Raw genomic sequence first — 15,839 nt, 5'->3', positions numbered from 1 at the left:
AAACCAGAAGAGAAACCAAGCTTCCCTTGCTCTCTCATTTCTGGGCAACAGTGAAATAAAGCTAACTCTAGAATCCTGATTATCACAGTGATAAGGCCCAGAAGTACATTGTGTGTGTTTTCATTCCTGAGTCACAGCTACTGGTTTTTTTTTTCTTTAAACCATTATTCATTGGGGGAATAGTAACTGTATCAAAATGTTTTCATCTCTTTGAGCAAATGCCACAACCCTTGGCACCTCAGTCATCCCAGAGATGGTGCAGAATGGGGCCTGGGAATCAGTCCTAGTTCAAATTCCTGCTTGGCAGACCTGGGGCAAGTGGACTCCACCCTCTGAGCCTCCGTTTGCTCATCTGCAAAACGGGAATTACTGCCGCCCCTCATCCCACACATCAGGTTTTAGCAGCCTGAAATGACAGACTCTCAAGTGGTCAGGACAATTTGAGACACATTAAAGGCCTCTAAAAAAATGCCCCCCCCCCAACATAATTACCAATACCATAGCTCTCTCAACCACAGTAAAAGTTTAGATCGTTACATCTGTGTAAATTCCAAAGGGGTGCCATTTGAGCCAGGAAAAAAGGGTTTGCGCAGTCCAGCCCAGAGCCGTGGGAGCAATTTCTCGGACCCTTCCCACTCCCACCGCACCCAGCTCAGAACCCCAGCAGTACGTCCTCACCTCTGCCCAGGACTCGGCCTCTCTCCAAATGTCGACGGGGCACGGTGAACGTGTAGCTGTCGGCGCCAAAGCCAGGACGGCAGGGCTCGGGCTCCTGGCAGAGCCCTAATGTGACCTGAAGTAGGGGAAAGGTATGGAACCAGGGTGATCGGGGGAGGGGGATTCCCCCCGGGGAGGAGGGGTCGCCTCCTGCCCACACCGAAACCAACCGCGCCGCCCCTCCCTTGCTCCCAGCGTCGGCCTGTGGGAGGGATCCACCCTCACCCCCAACCCCCAGGGCAGGCAGCCACGCCAAACTCTTTCATTCCGAAACTTGCTGCCGCCAAGCTCCCCGGTACTCCCGGGAGAGGGGGGCTGCTGGGTCAACCTCCTCCCGACCAACCACTCCTTTCTTTGCATTCTCCTTTTTAGTTTCAATAGACGCAACTTTACTGTTCCCCACTTCACTTTCCTTATGCTGGGAACACCCCCACTCCTAAGTCTAGTTCCTCACACCGAGGGGCGCCCCAACACCTTTTGAGCCCTTTATTAACCACGGCGCCCCATACCTGTTTACGAGCCTTTCTTTACAGGCAAGTGCTTTTATTTCTGTTGACTTCCCTTTCCTTACCTCAGGGGTCATCTCCACTACTCCTGGCTCCCCCGACTTGCAGCGGGACTCCCCTTTTCTGTACCCCGGCCCCCACCCTGCACCACGCCCCCCAATGCCCGCCCCCAGCCTCTACCGCCGCCAGCTCGGAGTCCCCAGAGCCCGCAGCGAGGCTCGCCCCCCACCTCTAGTATTTGCGCGAGAGGGCAAAGCCACGCGCCCTCCACCCGCACCCGCTCCCACTCCCACCTCCGTGGAGCCCAGAGCGCGGCGCAGCTTCCAGGCCATTCCTGGACCTAAACTTTCTTGGAAGAAGAGGGGACGAGAGGAGAGAGAGGAACGGGGCCGGGCGCGTGATGGTGGGGCCGGAAGGCGTCCCCCGCAAAACCAAGGGACGCGACGTACCTGTAGCAGCAGCAGGAGCGCGGAGACACTACGGGACGGAGGGCCCATGGCGGGCCGGGCAGAGGTCGGGTCGGGCTGGGTCCCGCGGAGCTTGGCCGGGCTAGAGTACGGCAGGACTTCCGCGAAACCACAGGTGCTCTGCGGTTCCCGACGCCACTGAGCCGGGCAGAGTCGCGGCCGCCAGGTGAGCCTGGAAGGCGCCGCCCCCCGCAGCGCTGATTGGCTGAGGGTACACCTGCGAACCGCAGCCAATGAGCGGCGCGGCTGGGTCTCGGCTTTCCCCGCGGGCTGGGGGCGGTAGGCCCGCCCCTGACCCCGCCTCGCAGCCTCCAGCCGACCGGGTGACCGGCTGGCCAGCGATGGATTGCTAGTCCGGGTAGGGAATAGGGGCTCCAGGATTCCTGTTTCCACCAAGTTCCCTCCCAGCCGCGCGGTGGCTCACTAACACCTGGGGGCAGAAAGGACTTCTCTCTTTATCGGGGCCTGTCTTCTTAACTGCAGATCTCCACAGGTTCGTGAGTGTACAAATCAATCCACTGGGCAGGACCTACCTTTCAAGTCTCAGTTTCTCGACCCTCCAAATGGGAATAATAATCACAAAATCCTCCCTATGTTGTTGTGAGGTTGCCAACCAATTAATAAGACCAATGTTTTGGGGCGCCTGGCTGGCTCCCTCGGTAGAACATCTTGATCTCAAGGTCGTGCCCTCAAATCCCACATTGGGCATGGAGCCTACTTAAAAATAAATAAATAAATAAATAAATAAATAAATAAATGAAAATAAATAAATAAGGGGCAACTGGGTGGCTCTGTCGGCTCTTGGTTTGGGCTCAGGTCATGATCTCACAGTTTTGTGAGTTCCAGCCCCGCATGGGGTTCTGCCCTGACAGTGCTGAGCCTGCTTGGGATTCTCTCTCTCTCTCTGCCCCTCCCCAAGTCGTGCTGTCTCTGTCTCTCTCGCAAATAAATAAATAAATAAATAAACAAACAAATAAATAAGACCAATGTTTCCTGCACCATAAAAGCTCTATACAGATGTGAAGGATAAGGATAACAATAGCAACAATAGGTGCAGAGCATTGAAAGGTACTGAGCCAGGCTCTATGCCAAGCATTTAACATTGACCCTCTCACTTAATATCATCTCCAAAACAGCCCAAGAGCTTTTATTATTCTCATTTGCTAAGCAACTGAGGCATAAACATTTGGAGGCAAGGAGGTGAGGGAGGTGCTCTGATTCCAGGACCCTTCTTTCTATCAGCTTCACCGCGTGTAGACCCCAGATTGTCTTGGAGCTAGAGCTGGAGTTTTCAATCTGTCCTTTTTTTTTTTTTTTTTAATGTTTATTTTGAGAGAGGTAAAGAAAGAGAGAGTGTGAGTGGTTGGAGGGGCAGAGAGAGAGGGAGAGAGAATCCTAAGCAGGCTCTGAGCTGTCAGCACATAGCCCTATGTGCTCTCACAAAGCTGGAGATCCTGACCTGAGCCAAAATCAAGAGTCGCACGCCTAACCAAGTGAGCCACTCAGGTGCCCCTCAATCTGTCTTTTAATGTTGACCTGGAAGAGACCCTTTAAAGATCATCCAAGCCTGTTATTTGCAAATAACTTTCTTTTTTTTTTAATGTTTATTTATTTTTGAGAAAGAGAGAGACAAGAGTGTGAGCCGGGGAGGGGCAGAGAGACAGAGAGAGATCCAGAATCCAAAGCAGGCTCCAGGCTCAGAGCTGTCAGCACAAAGCCCAAGGCAGGGCTCTGGCTCGTGAACTTCAAGATCATAACTTGAGCTGTAGTTGGACACTTAAGCAACTGAGCCACCCAGACACCTCTGCAAATAACTTTCAATGTCCCATAGCAAGTTAACATCAAAGCCAAGACTAGTACCTGAGATCTCCAGATCCCTAGATTGGGGCTCTTAACACCACGCTCTTGCCACCACTGCCTTCTCTAGAGAATTCTGTCCTTAGTGAAATAATTTTAGGGTAAAAAAGAGAACAGACATGCAAACGTTGGGTCAGATAGCTTCCCTGTCCGGCTGCCAGAGGCCAGCCGTGTCAGTGTGCTTTGGCTACCCTGACAAGGACTATGTTTCCCTTCACCCTCCTAAGCACGGTCAGAACTACAAAACAGTGTGGAGTCAGCCGCTCACCAGCTGTAGGACTTTGGGCAACTCGATGCTCTCATCTGTATAAATGGGTCGATGGAAGCCATGCAGGAAAATCACTAGGGAATACTTGGCACCAGGTAGCAACTGCTTGGTAAATGTTTGGTGTGGTGGTTGTTCTTTAGGAGGGATCACCCCGTGTCCCCCTTCCTCACTGGGGAGGCCCCGTTTAGAATACCTCATGCAGACCTAAAGGTGAATCTGAGCTCGCCGAGGCTACTTTCTCAGCCCAGAGGAGAGGTATTGTTGCCAACCAAGGCGATCTTTGGAATCAGCCCAGCTCCCCTCCCCCACCCGGCCCCTCAGTTGTAATGGGTTTCCTCACCTGTCCCCACAGTTTTAATGGGTTTCTGAGCACCGGCCCAGGCCATTTGGATTTCTGCATCTTGGCTCTCTCTGCCTCTTAACCCACCAGGAGGCTCATAGGGAAAAGGCTCCAGTATTTCCTTTCCCACTGCGGCTCCTGCCCGACTGTGCATTACACAAGATAATGGAAATACGGAAAGAGGCGTTTCCCCCACGGGGTGGCTTGTCCGTTTCTTTTTTTTTCTCCCAGTTATGTAAAAATACATATTTTATACCATTGCTCAGCCCAGGGAGCCTTTAGGGCTTTGCTTTTCTCCACCCAGCAGGCCCTGGCCTTGTAACTCTGAAGCGACTCTCATCGACTCTTCCATTACACTCTGATAATTCAATAAAAAGGATTTTAGAAAACAATTAGGGGCAGTGAAGACAGGTCAGCATGATGCTCTCTTCAGACTTCTCAGCAAGTCCTTCAAACTCCAGGGAACGGTCGTGAAGCACTGCCCGCTCTCAGCTTATTGGAGTGAGGAGGGGACACATGGGGGTTGGAAGTGGAGCACTGAGTGACTGTGGCCCTCAGTGAATTGCCTGTTTCCTCTTCCATCAGAAAAGGATGGCCTTTGATCTTAGGCTGATGGAGGCCTCAAATTCCCCCTCGGCCACTAACTGCATAGCCTTGTCATTTGAACTTTTCTAGTCTCAGCTTCCTCATCCATAAAATGGGGATGCTGGTAGCACTTAATTCACAAGATTCTTGTAAGTGCTCTATAAAGTTAGCTATCAGCACTCTTGGCTCACTACATTCCCTTCCCAGTGCTAGGCAAAACTGTGAGCCCCTGTGCAGCCTCCCCACCCCAGCATTAAAATCTCTTATGCTATCTCTGGCCAAGCTTGGAAAAACTCTTTCAAACAGGCTGGTTAGTCTTTTCAACCCTCCCAGGGATCATTTGCATTTTAAAGAGGGCTCTAGGGTGTGCTCCTTTCAAAAGAATGAGAACTTTGGAGCTGTAAACTCTGCCCAGGGTTCTTAAACTGGTGTCTGTGGATGGGCTTCTGGGAGGGCCATGTACTCTCTGAAATTGTATCCAACCTTGTCAGTGCAGGTGGTAAGGTCCACTGCGTTCATTAGCTTCTCAACTGAGGGGAAGAAAAATCAAAATCTTGGAGTTAGATCTCTCTGAAGGCCGGTCCGCTGTTAATGGTAGAATTTCGAGTATCTACAGTGAAAAGAAATGTTGACCAGAGGCCTTGCTGGAGCCGCTCCAGGTGGATGACAGACCCTGCCGCCGGTGTTCACTGGGCATCCATCACTGGGAGAGCAATAAGATTTCCTTATTGCAGGGTGTGACTTGGATGAACTTTCATTTCCTGGGTGTCCTCGCCACTGATCGGCCGGGAGGCTGATGATTAATTCCTCAGGCACTCTGGTTGCTTTCATCTCCTGGCAAAGCGGTGGTAATACTGGTACTCAGACTGAGAGGGGCACCCCCTCCCCAAGCCTCTCTGACAGGAGCTTAACCCCCCGCTGGCTGGAGAGGAATCCCGGGGAAATTGAAATTCCTATAAATTCCAGCCAGATCAAGCACCCAGCACTGTGGAGAGAGGAGGCTCTGTCTTAGGGGCTCCTGGAACCTCTGCTGGGCCAGGCTGCCTGCCAGCACACATGGGAGGGGACTGGATATCCATCTTCAGCCTCCTGTTAAAATAATGGTAACCGATAGGGGTGCGGCCCTTGCCCTTTGCTGCTCAACCACTCACGTCTGCAAAAAACATTTTTATTTCAAACACAAAGTAAAGAAGGTAGTGTACTGCGTACCATGTAGAGTGTAATGAAATACCACGTATCTATCATCTAGCTCCAATCATTATTTTTTGCAATTTTCATAATTTCCTAATTTGTAAACTTTATAGTTGTACCAAGTCTTGTTGCACCTTTCACCCCTCTTTAAAAAAAAAAAAAGACTGTTTTACAGCAGTTTTAATAATTAAAAAATTTTTTTAATATTTGTTGATTTTTGAGAGAGAGAATGAACACAAGAGGGGGAGGATCAGAGAGAGAAGGGGACAGAGTATCAGAAGGGGCTCCATGCTGACAGCAGAGAGCCCTAAGTGGGGCTTGAACTCATGAACCGTGAGAACATAACCTGAGCTAAAGTTGGAGGCTTAACTAACTGAGCCACCCAGGTGCTCCAACAGCAGTTTTACGTTTACAGCAGATTTGAGAGCAAAGTACAGAGATTTCCCAAATACCCCTTGACACATCATAGCATCCCCTAACACACCCCACCGGAGTGGTACATTTGTTACAGGTGATGAGCCTACATTGACACTTACAATCACCCAAACTTTACATTACAATTCTATGCGTTTGAACAAATGTATAACGACATGTATCCCCCATTATAGAGTCACACAGTCACTTCACTGCCCTAAAAATCCGCTGTGCTCAAAACAAAACAAAACAAAATAAAATCCTCTGTGCTCTGCCTGCCTGTTCATCCCTGCCTCACTGCTAACTCCTGTCAACCACTGATCTCTTCACTGTCTCCATAGTTTTGCCTTTTCCAGAATGTCATGTAAGTGTTTGGGGGCACAAGTCAACCCCCCCCCCCATATGCCCTTTTGGCATATCAATTATTTTAAATTATTTAAGAAATAGCCAGTGCAAAAAAGACACTTGGACCCTCCTTTGTCTGCCTGAAAGTAGGAAATAAATCTCCCATGTGAAAGGTACCCTCCCTGTACCAGGAGGTAAATAGACATCCATCCGTATGGTGAGACACAGAGAAGTGAGAGCCAGGGAAGCTTATATAAATAAACCTTGTTAGTTGTACTCATTTACTACCTCAGCCCAAATTCTGTTTAGAATTCCTTATTAATTGGAGCTCCCAGGGCGCCTGGGTGGCTGAGTTGGTTCAGCGTCTGACTTCGGCTCAGGTCATGATCTCACGGTCCGTGGATTCGAGCCCCGCGACGGGCTCTGTGCTGACAGCTCAGAGCCTGGAGCCCGTTTCAGATTCTGTGTCTCCCTCTCTCTCTGCCCCTCCCCTGTTCATGCTCTGTCTCTCTCTGTCTCAAAAATAAATAAACGTTAAAAAAAAAAAAAAAATTGGAGCTCCCAACCTAAATTTTCTTTATCCTGTCAATTCCTCACAGATTGTATTTCTTCATGTAAAATGTATGAAAGCTCTGTGGGGGATGCCCAGCTGGCTCAGTCAGAAGAGCATGTGACTCTTGATCTCTGGGAGTTCAAGCCCCACACTGGGTGTAAAGATTGCTTAAAATAAATAAATAAAATTTAAAAAGGGGTGCCTGAGTGGCTCAGTAGGTTAAACGTTCGTCTTTGGCTCAGGTCAGGATCTCACGGTTTACAAGTTTGAGCCCTGCATTGAGTTCTCTGCTGTCAGCACACAGCCTGCTTCTGATCTTCGGTCACCCTCTCTCTCTGCCCACCCCCCCACCCCTCTTGTGCTCTCTCCCTCAAACAAACAAACAAATAAACCAATAAACATTAAAAAAAAAAAAACTTAGAAAAAAAAAGCTCTGTAGAAAACAGTATGGAGTTTCCTCAAAAAATTGAAAATAGAATCGGGGCTCCTGGGTGGCTCAGTTGGTTAAGCATCTGACTCTTGATTTCACTTCAAGTCATGATTTCCTGGTCTCCCGATTGTGAGATCAAGCTCCACATCAGACTCAGAGCTGAGCATGGAGTCTGCTTGGGATTTTCTCTCTCCCTCTCTCTCTCTGCCCCTTCCCTGCTCTCTCTCTCTAAGTAAATAAATAAACATTTTAAAAAATAAAAATAAAAATAGAATCACCATGTGATGTAGTAATTCCACTACAGGGTATTTACCCAAAGGAAATGAAAACATTAATTCAAAAAGATATATGCTCTACAATAACCAAATTATGGAAGTGTTCCAAGTGTCCACTGAGAGATGGATAAAGAAGATGTGGTATATATGCACAACAGAATATTACCCAGCCATTAAAATGAATGAAATCTTTTCATTTGCAACAACATGTATCTGGAGGGCATAATGCTAAATGGAATAAGTCAGAGAAAGACAAATACCTTATAATTTCACTCACATGTGGAATTTAAGAAACAACACAAACAAACAAAGAAAAAAAAGACACAAACAAAAAACCAGACTCTGAACTACAGAGAACAAACTAGTGGTTGCCAGAGGGGAGGTGGGGGGGACGGATTAAGAGTACACTCGTTATGATCAGCACTGAGTAATGTGTAGAATTGTTGAATCACTAATTGTACACCTGAAACTAACATAATACGGTATGTTAATTATATTGGAATTAAAATTTTAAAATGCATAAAAGCTGCATGCCTTGATCATTTCTTTGGGTCTCAATTTTATGATTCGGCCTCCACGTGCATGTAATTAAGCTTTTTTTCCTTCTGTTAATCAGACTCATGTCAATTTTATTCTTAAGTCACCTAGAAGAATTTTGAAGAATAAAGAAAAATTTTCCCTCCCCAACTGTTGGAATCATAAGGTTTGTAGACTTTTCAGTTGGCTTTATTTATGTATGTATGTATGTATGTATGTATGTATGTATGTATTTATTTATGACTTCTTTTATTAATATAATTTAAGATTTCTCCATGGCTTTTTGTGGCTTCTTGTTTGCTTGGTTTTTTTTTTGGGGGGGGGGGCACTGAATAATATTCTACCGTCTGGATGTACCATCATCTAACTATCCACTCACCCCTGAAGGGCATTTTAGTTGCTTCCAAGTGTTGGCAATTATGAATAAGGCTGCTATAACCATTCGTGTTCAGGTTTTTGTGTACATTTAAGTTTTCAAGCCCTTTGGGTAAATAAATACCAAGGAGCATAGTTGCTGGAATGGATGGTAAGAGTATGTTTAGTTTTGTAAGAAGTTGTCAAGCTGGCTTGCATGCCACCAGCAGTGAGGGCTCCTATTGCTCCAGGGTGTCATCAGCATGTGGTGGGGTCATTTGGCCATTTTAACAGAAGTGTACCTCTGCATTTTATTTTATTTTATTTTTTAAGTTTATTTATCTATTTTGAGAGAGAGAGAGAGCACGAGAGGAGGAAGGCAGAAAGAGGGGGGAAGAGAGAGCATCCCAAGCTGGCTCCTGTGCTGTCAGCGTGGAGCCCAATGGGGGGCTCGAACTCATGAACTATGACATCATGACCTGAGCTGAAACCAAGAGTCGTACACTTAACCGACAGAGCCACCCAGGCACCCCTACCTCTGCATTAAGTTTTTTTATTTTTGCAGAATATTTTTTTAAATCCCAGATAACATGTCACTTCTCCTATAAATATTTCAGTCTACATCTCAGACATTTTTAAAGAATGACTATCATCCCATTATGTAATGATGCCTAATAAAATTCACAATAATTCCTCAATATCATCCAATGGCTAGGCCATATTTTTAAAGATATCTTTTTTACAGAGGGCACCGGAGTGGCTCAGTTGGTTAAGTGTTGGACTTCAGCTCAGGTCATGATCTCGGGGTCCGTGAGTTCAAGCCCCACTGAACTGTGCTGACAGCACAGAGCCTGGAGCCTTTTTCAGACTCTGTGTTTCCCTCTCTCTCTCTCTCTCTCTCTCTGCCCCTCCCTGGCTTGCACTCTGTCTCTCTCTCTCAAAAATAAGTAAACATTAAAAATAAATGTCTTTTTTACAATTAGTTCATTTGAATCAGGATCCTGGCAAAAGTCACAGTTCACATTGGGCTGTTATGTCCCTTAAGTCTCCATAACAGTCTCCCCACCCCTTTTTGTTTAGCTTTTTGAAATATAACTGTACATATTTAAAGTATACAATTTGATGATGAGTTTTGGCATATGCTGTGAAACCATCAACACAATCAAGATAAAGATAATGAACAGATCCTCTTTTCTCTAATTTGATATAATCCCATTCTATTTTGATTTTTTTTTTTTAAGACACTGGATTATTTGTCCTGTTGGAGGTCTTATGTTTTGTATTTGGTCAAATGCATCCTCACCATGTCATGTAACATGTACCTCTATCCTAGATGTGACACAAACTAGTCCTCAGATCCAGAGGCTTGATTTGATTCAGGTTCATTTTTTTTTTAGGCAAAATATTTCATATGTGATACTATTTCCTGCAACATCATATCTGGAAGCAAGAAATTCGTCAGCTCTATTAGAATACTAAGATTCAGTTAGTGTCACCCGATCCCCCATTATCAAGTTCTCCAGCAGCCTTTTTACCTTGTGGTTTTAGCACCTTAGATGACGGCTGCTCAGATCCATAACATTAGGGCAAACAACAAACATTTATGAAGCACTCCCATGTGCCAGGTACTCTGCTCAGCACTGGGGACACAGAAATAAATATGTTTCCTGCCCTCGGGGTGCCTGGCTGGCTCAGTTGGTAGAGCATGCAACTCTTGATCTTGGGGTTGTGAGATGAAGCCCCATGTGTGGTGTAGAGTTCACTTAAAAAAATTAAGGCGTCTTCTTCCTGATTGGTCTTTGGTGCATTCTGTCTCAGAGCTGCTGACAGCAAGAGGTCTTGAGGAAATGCCAAAACTGGGCATCCCGCCCCCAACTTCAAAGCCACGGCTGTTATGCCAGATGGCCAGTTCAAAGACATCAGTCCGTCTGACTACAAAGGAAAATACATTTTGTTCTTCTTTTACCCTCTTGACTTCACCTTTGTGTGCCCCAAGGAGACTATTGCTTTCAGTGACAGGGCAGGAGAATGTAAGAAACTTGATTGCCAAGTGATTGGTGCCTCTGTGGATTCTCATTTCTGTCACCTAAAGGGGAGCCATGCACCCAAGAAACAAGGAGGACTGGGACCCACAAACATTCCCTTGGTATCAGACCCCAAGGTACCATCACTCAGGACTATGGAGTCTTAAAGGCTAACGAAGGCATCTCGTTTAGGGGCCTCTTTATCATTGACGATGAAGGTATTCTTCGGCAGATCACCGTGAATGACCTTCCCATCGCCCTTTCTGTGGATGAGACTCTGAGAGTGGTTCAAGCCGTCCAGTTTACTGACAAGCATGAGGAAGTACGCCCAGCTGGCTGAAAGCTTGGCAGTGATAGCATCAAGCCTGATGTCCAGAAAAGCAAAAAACATTTCTCTAAGCAGAAGTGAGCACTGGCTCATTTTAGGGCCGGGCTGCAGTGGGGGGCCATGAAAACAGAATCTCTTTTGTATTATTGTCATGCTTAAAACACAAGACTTCAGACTCAGTGCAGATGTGGTACGAGACAGGACAGGCCTTTCCTTCAGGGGTTGAGGGGGCCCGCCTTTCTTCCTCTGGAGAGAATGGCCTGAGCTGTGCTACGAGGGTAGGCCAACTGATCTGTATGGTAGTGGGGCATCCCTTTGGATCTTTTGCCATTTCTATTAAACTTGAACTGAGACGATAATATAATAATAATTTTTTTTTTAAATGTGTCCTGCCCTAAGAAGCTCAGAGGCAATGAGGGATGCAGACAGGTAAACATTATCCATTTATTTATTAAATATTTATTGAATGCTAACTATGTACCAGGCATTGTGCTAAATGTCCGTAATTGCAATATGTGGTATCATCAAGAAGATAGCTTGACAAGATTTGTCCAGGGTTACACAGTACAAGTGATAGAACTAGAATCTGAACCCAGGGCCACTGGCCTCCAAAGCCTCTTAATCTCCATGCTACGCTGCTAGGGTCAGGGCAGGCTTTATTTATAGGTACCATTTTAACTGAGAGGCAAACCTTGCTTAATTGAGCAACGATTGATCTGTCAAGTTGACCTGAAATTCCGGACCCCAGGGCAGCCGGGAGAAGGTGGTAAGGGCATGGCTGGAGCTGGTGATTGTTCAGCCAGGCTGGGGCTTCAGTGCATCAAGGGGTGGGGTGGGGTAATGATGAGAGCTAAAACCAGAGGGGTGGGCCCTGGTGGGGGTGGGGGGGGGTCATGTGGTTCTCCAACCTGCCTACAGAGCAGAATGTATTATACCCATTTTCCAGAAGAGGTGACTGAGGCCCAGAGAGATGAACAACCAGGTCATAGCAGAGTAGGCTTGAGGCTGGTGATCGGGCTCCAACACCAGTATGACAAAATGGTTCCCAGCATGGAACTGGCATGGATAGGTGCTCACTGCCTGAGCCTGAATCCTGCTCCTCCACCGGCTAGTTATAAGCCTTTGAAGGAGTCAAACTCTCTTTGGGTCTCAATTTTCTCATCTGCACAAACGGGGATAACAGCAGCACCTACCTGGTTGGGTGGTCATGAGAATTGGGTGAAATAACCTAGGTAAATGTGGCAGACAGGAAGTACTAAAGGAACATTAACTATTACAATTTCCACATTTCACGATGCTCAGGGTTTCCCTCAGTGCAGTCTGTGGGCAGCGGGCTCCCTCCAGCCTCTCACGCTCTCCCAGGCCTGCTGAAAGCAGGGGAGCTCCATAGCTGGCTGTGTGCCCTCTCTTTGCACCAATGTCTTTTTACCCGGTAACTCAGGAATGACAGATAAGCTGCTGCAGAACTGCTGTCCAGGCGGGCCCCACAGACCTGTCTCCCACCTTCCAGCAGAAAAGGCCCCTCGCCTCCTCTCAGAGCCAAGGACACTACCCAGAGGGGATGGAGAGAGAAAGCCCCTCCTACTCTTACCTTCACCTTTGACAAGGCCACCCTCCAGGCTCTGCCAAGGAAATCTTGTCTCTAAAATGACTCAGCTGGCCTGGAAGGATTCTTTAGTTTCCTTCTGCCTCTAAAAACCATGACTTTGGGGCACCTGGGTGGCTCAGTCGGTTAAGCATCCAACTTCAGCTTCGGCTCAGGTCATGATCTCCAGGTTTGTGAGTTCAAGCCCTGCATTGGGCTCTTTGCTGTCACCTCGAACCACCGTTTCAGATCCTCTGTCCTCCTCTCTCTCTCTGCCCCTCCCCCCTCGCACTCTCTCTCAAAAATAAACACTAAAAAAAATAAAAATGAAAATAATAAAAACAATGACTTTGAGCTTCTTGAGATAGGAAATTGGGTCATGAGCCAGGTTCACGTTTCCTTCTTTTGAGGCCAGGGGTTCTCAAGTGAGTGACATTTATGGAATGTTGATGTTGCCTTTTGCTTTCAGTTTTTAGATTTAACCTCCAGACAAAGCACAGAAGACTTAATTATAGTCACAGAACAAAATATAAGTATTATGAATAATATATAACTATTAAAAATTGGGTTGGCGTGCCTGGGTGGCTCAGTCAGTTGGGCGTCTGACTTCGGTGCAGGTCATGATCTCCATGTCAGGCTCTGTGCTGATAGATCAGAGCCCGGAGCTGCTTTGCATTCTGTGTCTCCCTCTCTCTCTGCCCCTCCCCTGCTTCTTGCACTGTCTCTCTCTCTCTCAAAAATAAACATTAAAATTTTTTTTCAAAATTGGATAAAAAAATTGGGAGTTGTTTGAGAGGGAAGCTGGGACGGTTGGGAGGACACCAAATCCTCATCTTCCCACAGATATTTCTATGAAGAGGGAAATTTGGGGTGAGTGGCGAGTGCACAATTACCCATTATATTATGTTTTGTAACATATATATATTTCTTCTTCTTTTTTTATATGTTTATTCTTCTAAAAAAACTCAAATATTATCTCTTTAAAAGGTAAAGAAAATATAAGGGGCACCCGACTGGCTCCGTTGATAGAGCATGTGACTCTCGATCTTGGGGTCATACGTTCATCTGGGGCATCTGGTGGCTCAGTCGGTTAAGCATCTGACTTCGGCTCAAGTCATGATCTCACGGTTTGTGCTGACAGCTCAGAGCCTGGAGCCTGCTTCAGATTCTGCTCCCTCTCTCTCTCTCTGCCCCTTCCCTGCTTGCGTTCTGTCTCTCTCTCTCTCTCTCAAAAATAAATAAACATTAAAAAAATTTACAAAAAAATTATAAAAGTAAAAAAATAAAATAAAATCTGAGCGGGTGGGGGGGGGGCGCATGCCTGGGTGGCTCAGTTAAGCAACTGACTCTTGGTTTCAGCTCAGGTTATGATCTCACGATTCGTGAGTCTGAGCCTCACGTGGGGCTCTACACTGACAGCACAGAACCTGCTTGGGGTTCTCTGTCTCCCTCTCCCTCTGCCCCTCCCTCCCTCTCTCTCAAAAATAAACATTAAAAAAAATAAGCAAAACAAAGACAAAAAAGATTTTAAAAATCAATAAGGAAGGGCAAAAGAAAATGTAAGATATAATGAATAAAAGAAACAGATATAGGGGCGCCTGGGTGGCTCAGTCAGTTAAGCATCTGACTTCGGCTCAGGTCACGATCTCGCGGTCCGTGAGTTCGAGCCCTGCGTCGGGCTCTGTGCTGACTGCTCAGAGCCTGGAGCCTGTTTCAGATTCTGTCTCCCTCTCTCTCTGACCCTCCCCCGTTCATGCTCTGTCTCTCTCTGTCTCAAAAATAAATAAATGTTAAAAAAAAATTAAAAAAAAAAAAAGAAAGAAACAGATATAGCAAAAATAAAAAATTATTTGGTCTCTGTCTCCACAAGCTCAAACTTGTTCTGACTTGCCGAGTGTCTAACCCTTTCTAGATATATCTAAAATGGATTGAAGGGGGGCGGTGGGGTGTCAGGCATGAAAAGGATGAAGGTCTGATACACACTACTGACATGGATGAACCTTGGAAACATGGTGCTCAGACAAAGAAGCCACATAGTTTATGGTTCCATTTTTATGAAATGTCCAGGATAGGCCAACCTATTAGAGAATAGGTTAGGGGTTGCCTAGGGCTGGGCAGGACTGGGGGGTTGGAGGGAAAATTGCGAGCGACTGCTAACAGGTACTGGACTTCTTTTAGAGAGGGAAGTATATGTTCTAAACTTAGATTGCGGTGATGACGGCACAACCTTGTGAATACACTAAAAGCCACTGAACTGGATGCTTGAAATGGGTGAATTGTGTGGTTTATGAATTTTATCAGAAGAAAGCTTTCTTTTTTAAGTGGGGAGGAGAATCTTGCTAAGAGTAAGCTTAGCCGAGGGGTGAATTTTGTAGCCCTATACCTCCTACATTTTCTGTTTTACAAATGGAAAAATCCAGAAACCTTTCATCCATGTACATTTATAATGGTAACAACAACAACAACAAAAATGGCCCTCATTTATGTAATACTCATTGTGTTCCAGGTACTAGTACCAGGCACTTTTCATATTATTGACTCATGCACATCTCTGAGGAAGATACTATGCTGTCCCCTCTTGAGGACGCCAAGAGGTGAGGTGATTTTCCAAGACTAGTAAGTGGCAGAGCTGTGGCTAACCCACCACGTGCCTGGTCCTGGGCTCAGCACCAGCAACACAGAAGTCCATCTGAAGGCCATCACCCCTCCACTGTCCATGAAGAATGACTCAACCAACCTTCAGTGCTAGAGACCAATCATCCCTATTTGCCAGGGATAGTGGATGTTCCTGGAGTATAGGACCCTTGGTGTTAAAACCAGGAAAGTCCAGGGGCATCTGGGTAGCTCAGCTGGTTGAGTGCCTGACTGTTTTGTTGTTTTTTTTTTTTTTTTTTAATGTTTATTTATTTTTGAGACAATGCAAGAGACAGAGTGCAAGCAGCGGAGGGGCAGACAGAGGGAGACACGGAATCTGAAGCGGGCTCCAGGTTCTGAGCTGTCAGCCCAGAGCCCGACACATGGCTCGAACTCACGAACCCATGAGATCATGACCTGAGCGAAAGT

The 15,839-nt window shown here is 46.5% G+C and overlaps 1 protein-coding gene and 1 pseudogene across 1 annotated transcript in view; one reads left to right on the top strand and one right to left on the bottom strand.

Annotated features, from left to right (window-relative positions):
• The window catches only part of CDH1 (cadherin 1), an 81,958-nt gene extending 80,116 nt beyond the window's left edge, over nt 1-1,842 (bottom strand). Inside the window, exons 1-2 of the mRNA XM_042919548.1 lie at nt 1,673-1,842; nt 679-793 (exon numbers count right to left, since the gene is read on the bottom strand). Coding sequence (XP_042775482.1) covers nt 679-793; nt 1,673-1,720 — 163 coding nt within the window. The 5' untranslated portion in view covers nt 1,721-1,842. The remainder of the gene's footprint in view (nt 1-678; nt 794-1,672) is intronic.
• A 7,162-nt stretch (nt 1,843-9,004) lies between these two features.
• LOC122207745 lies at nt 9,005-11,272 on the top strand (annotated as a pseudogene).
• The last annotated feature ends 4,567 nt before the right edge of the window (nt 11,273-15,839 follow it).

The sequence above is a fragment of the Panthera leo genome, chromosome E2 (genome assembly GCF_018350215.1).
Source record: "Panthera leo isolate Ple1 chromosome E2, P.leo_Ple1_pat1.1, whole genome shotgun sequence".
Classification (NCBI taxonomy): Eukaryota; Metazoa; Chordata; class Mammalia; order Carnivora; family Felidae; genus Panthera; species Panthera leo.
This window is presented reverse-complemented; position numbering and strand designations above follow the sequence as displayed.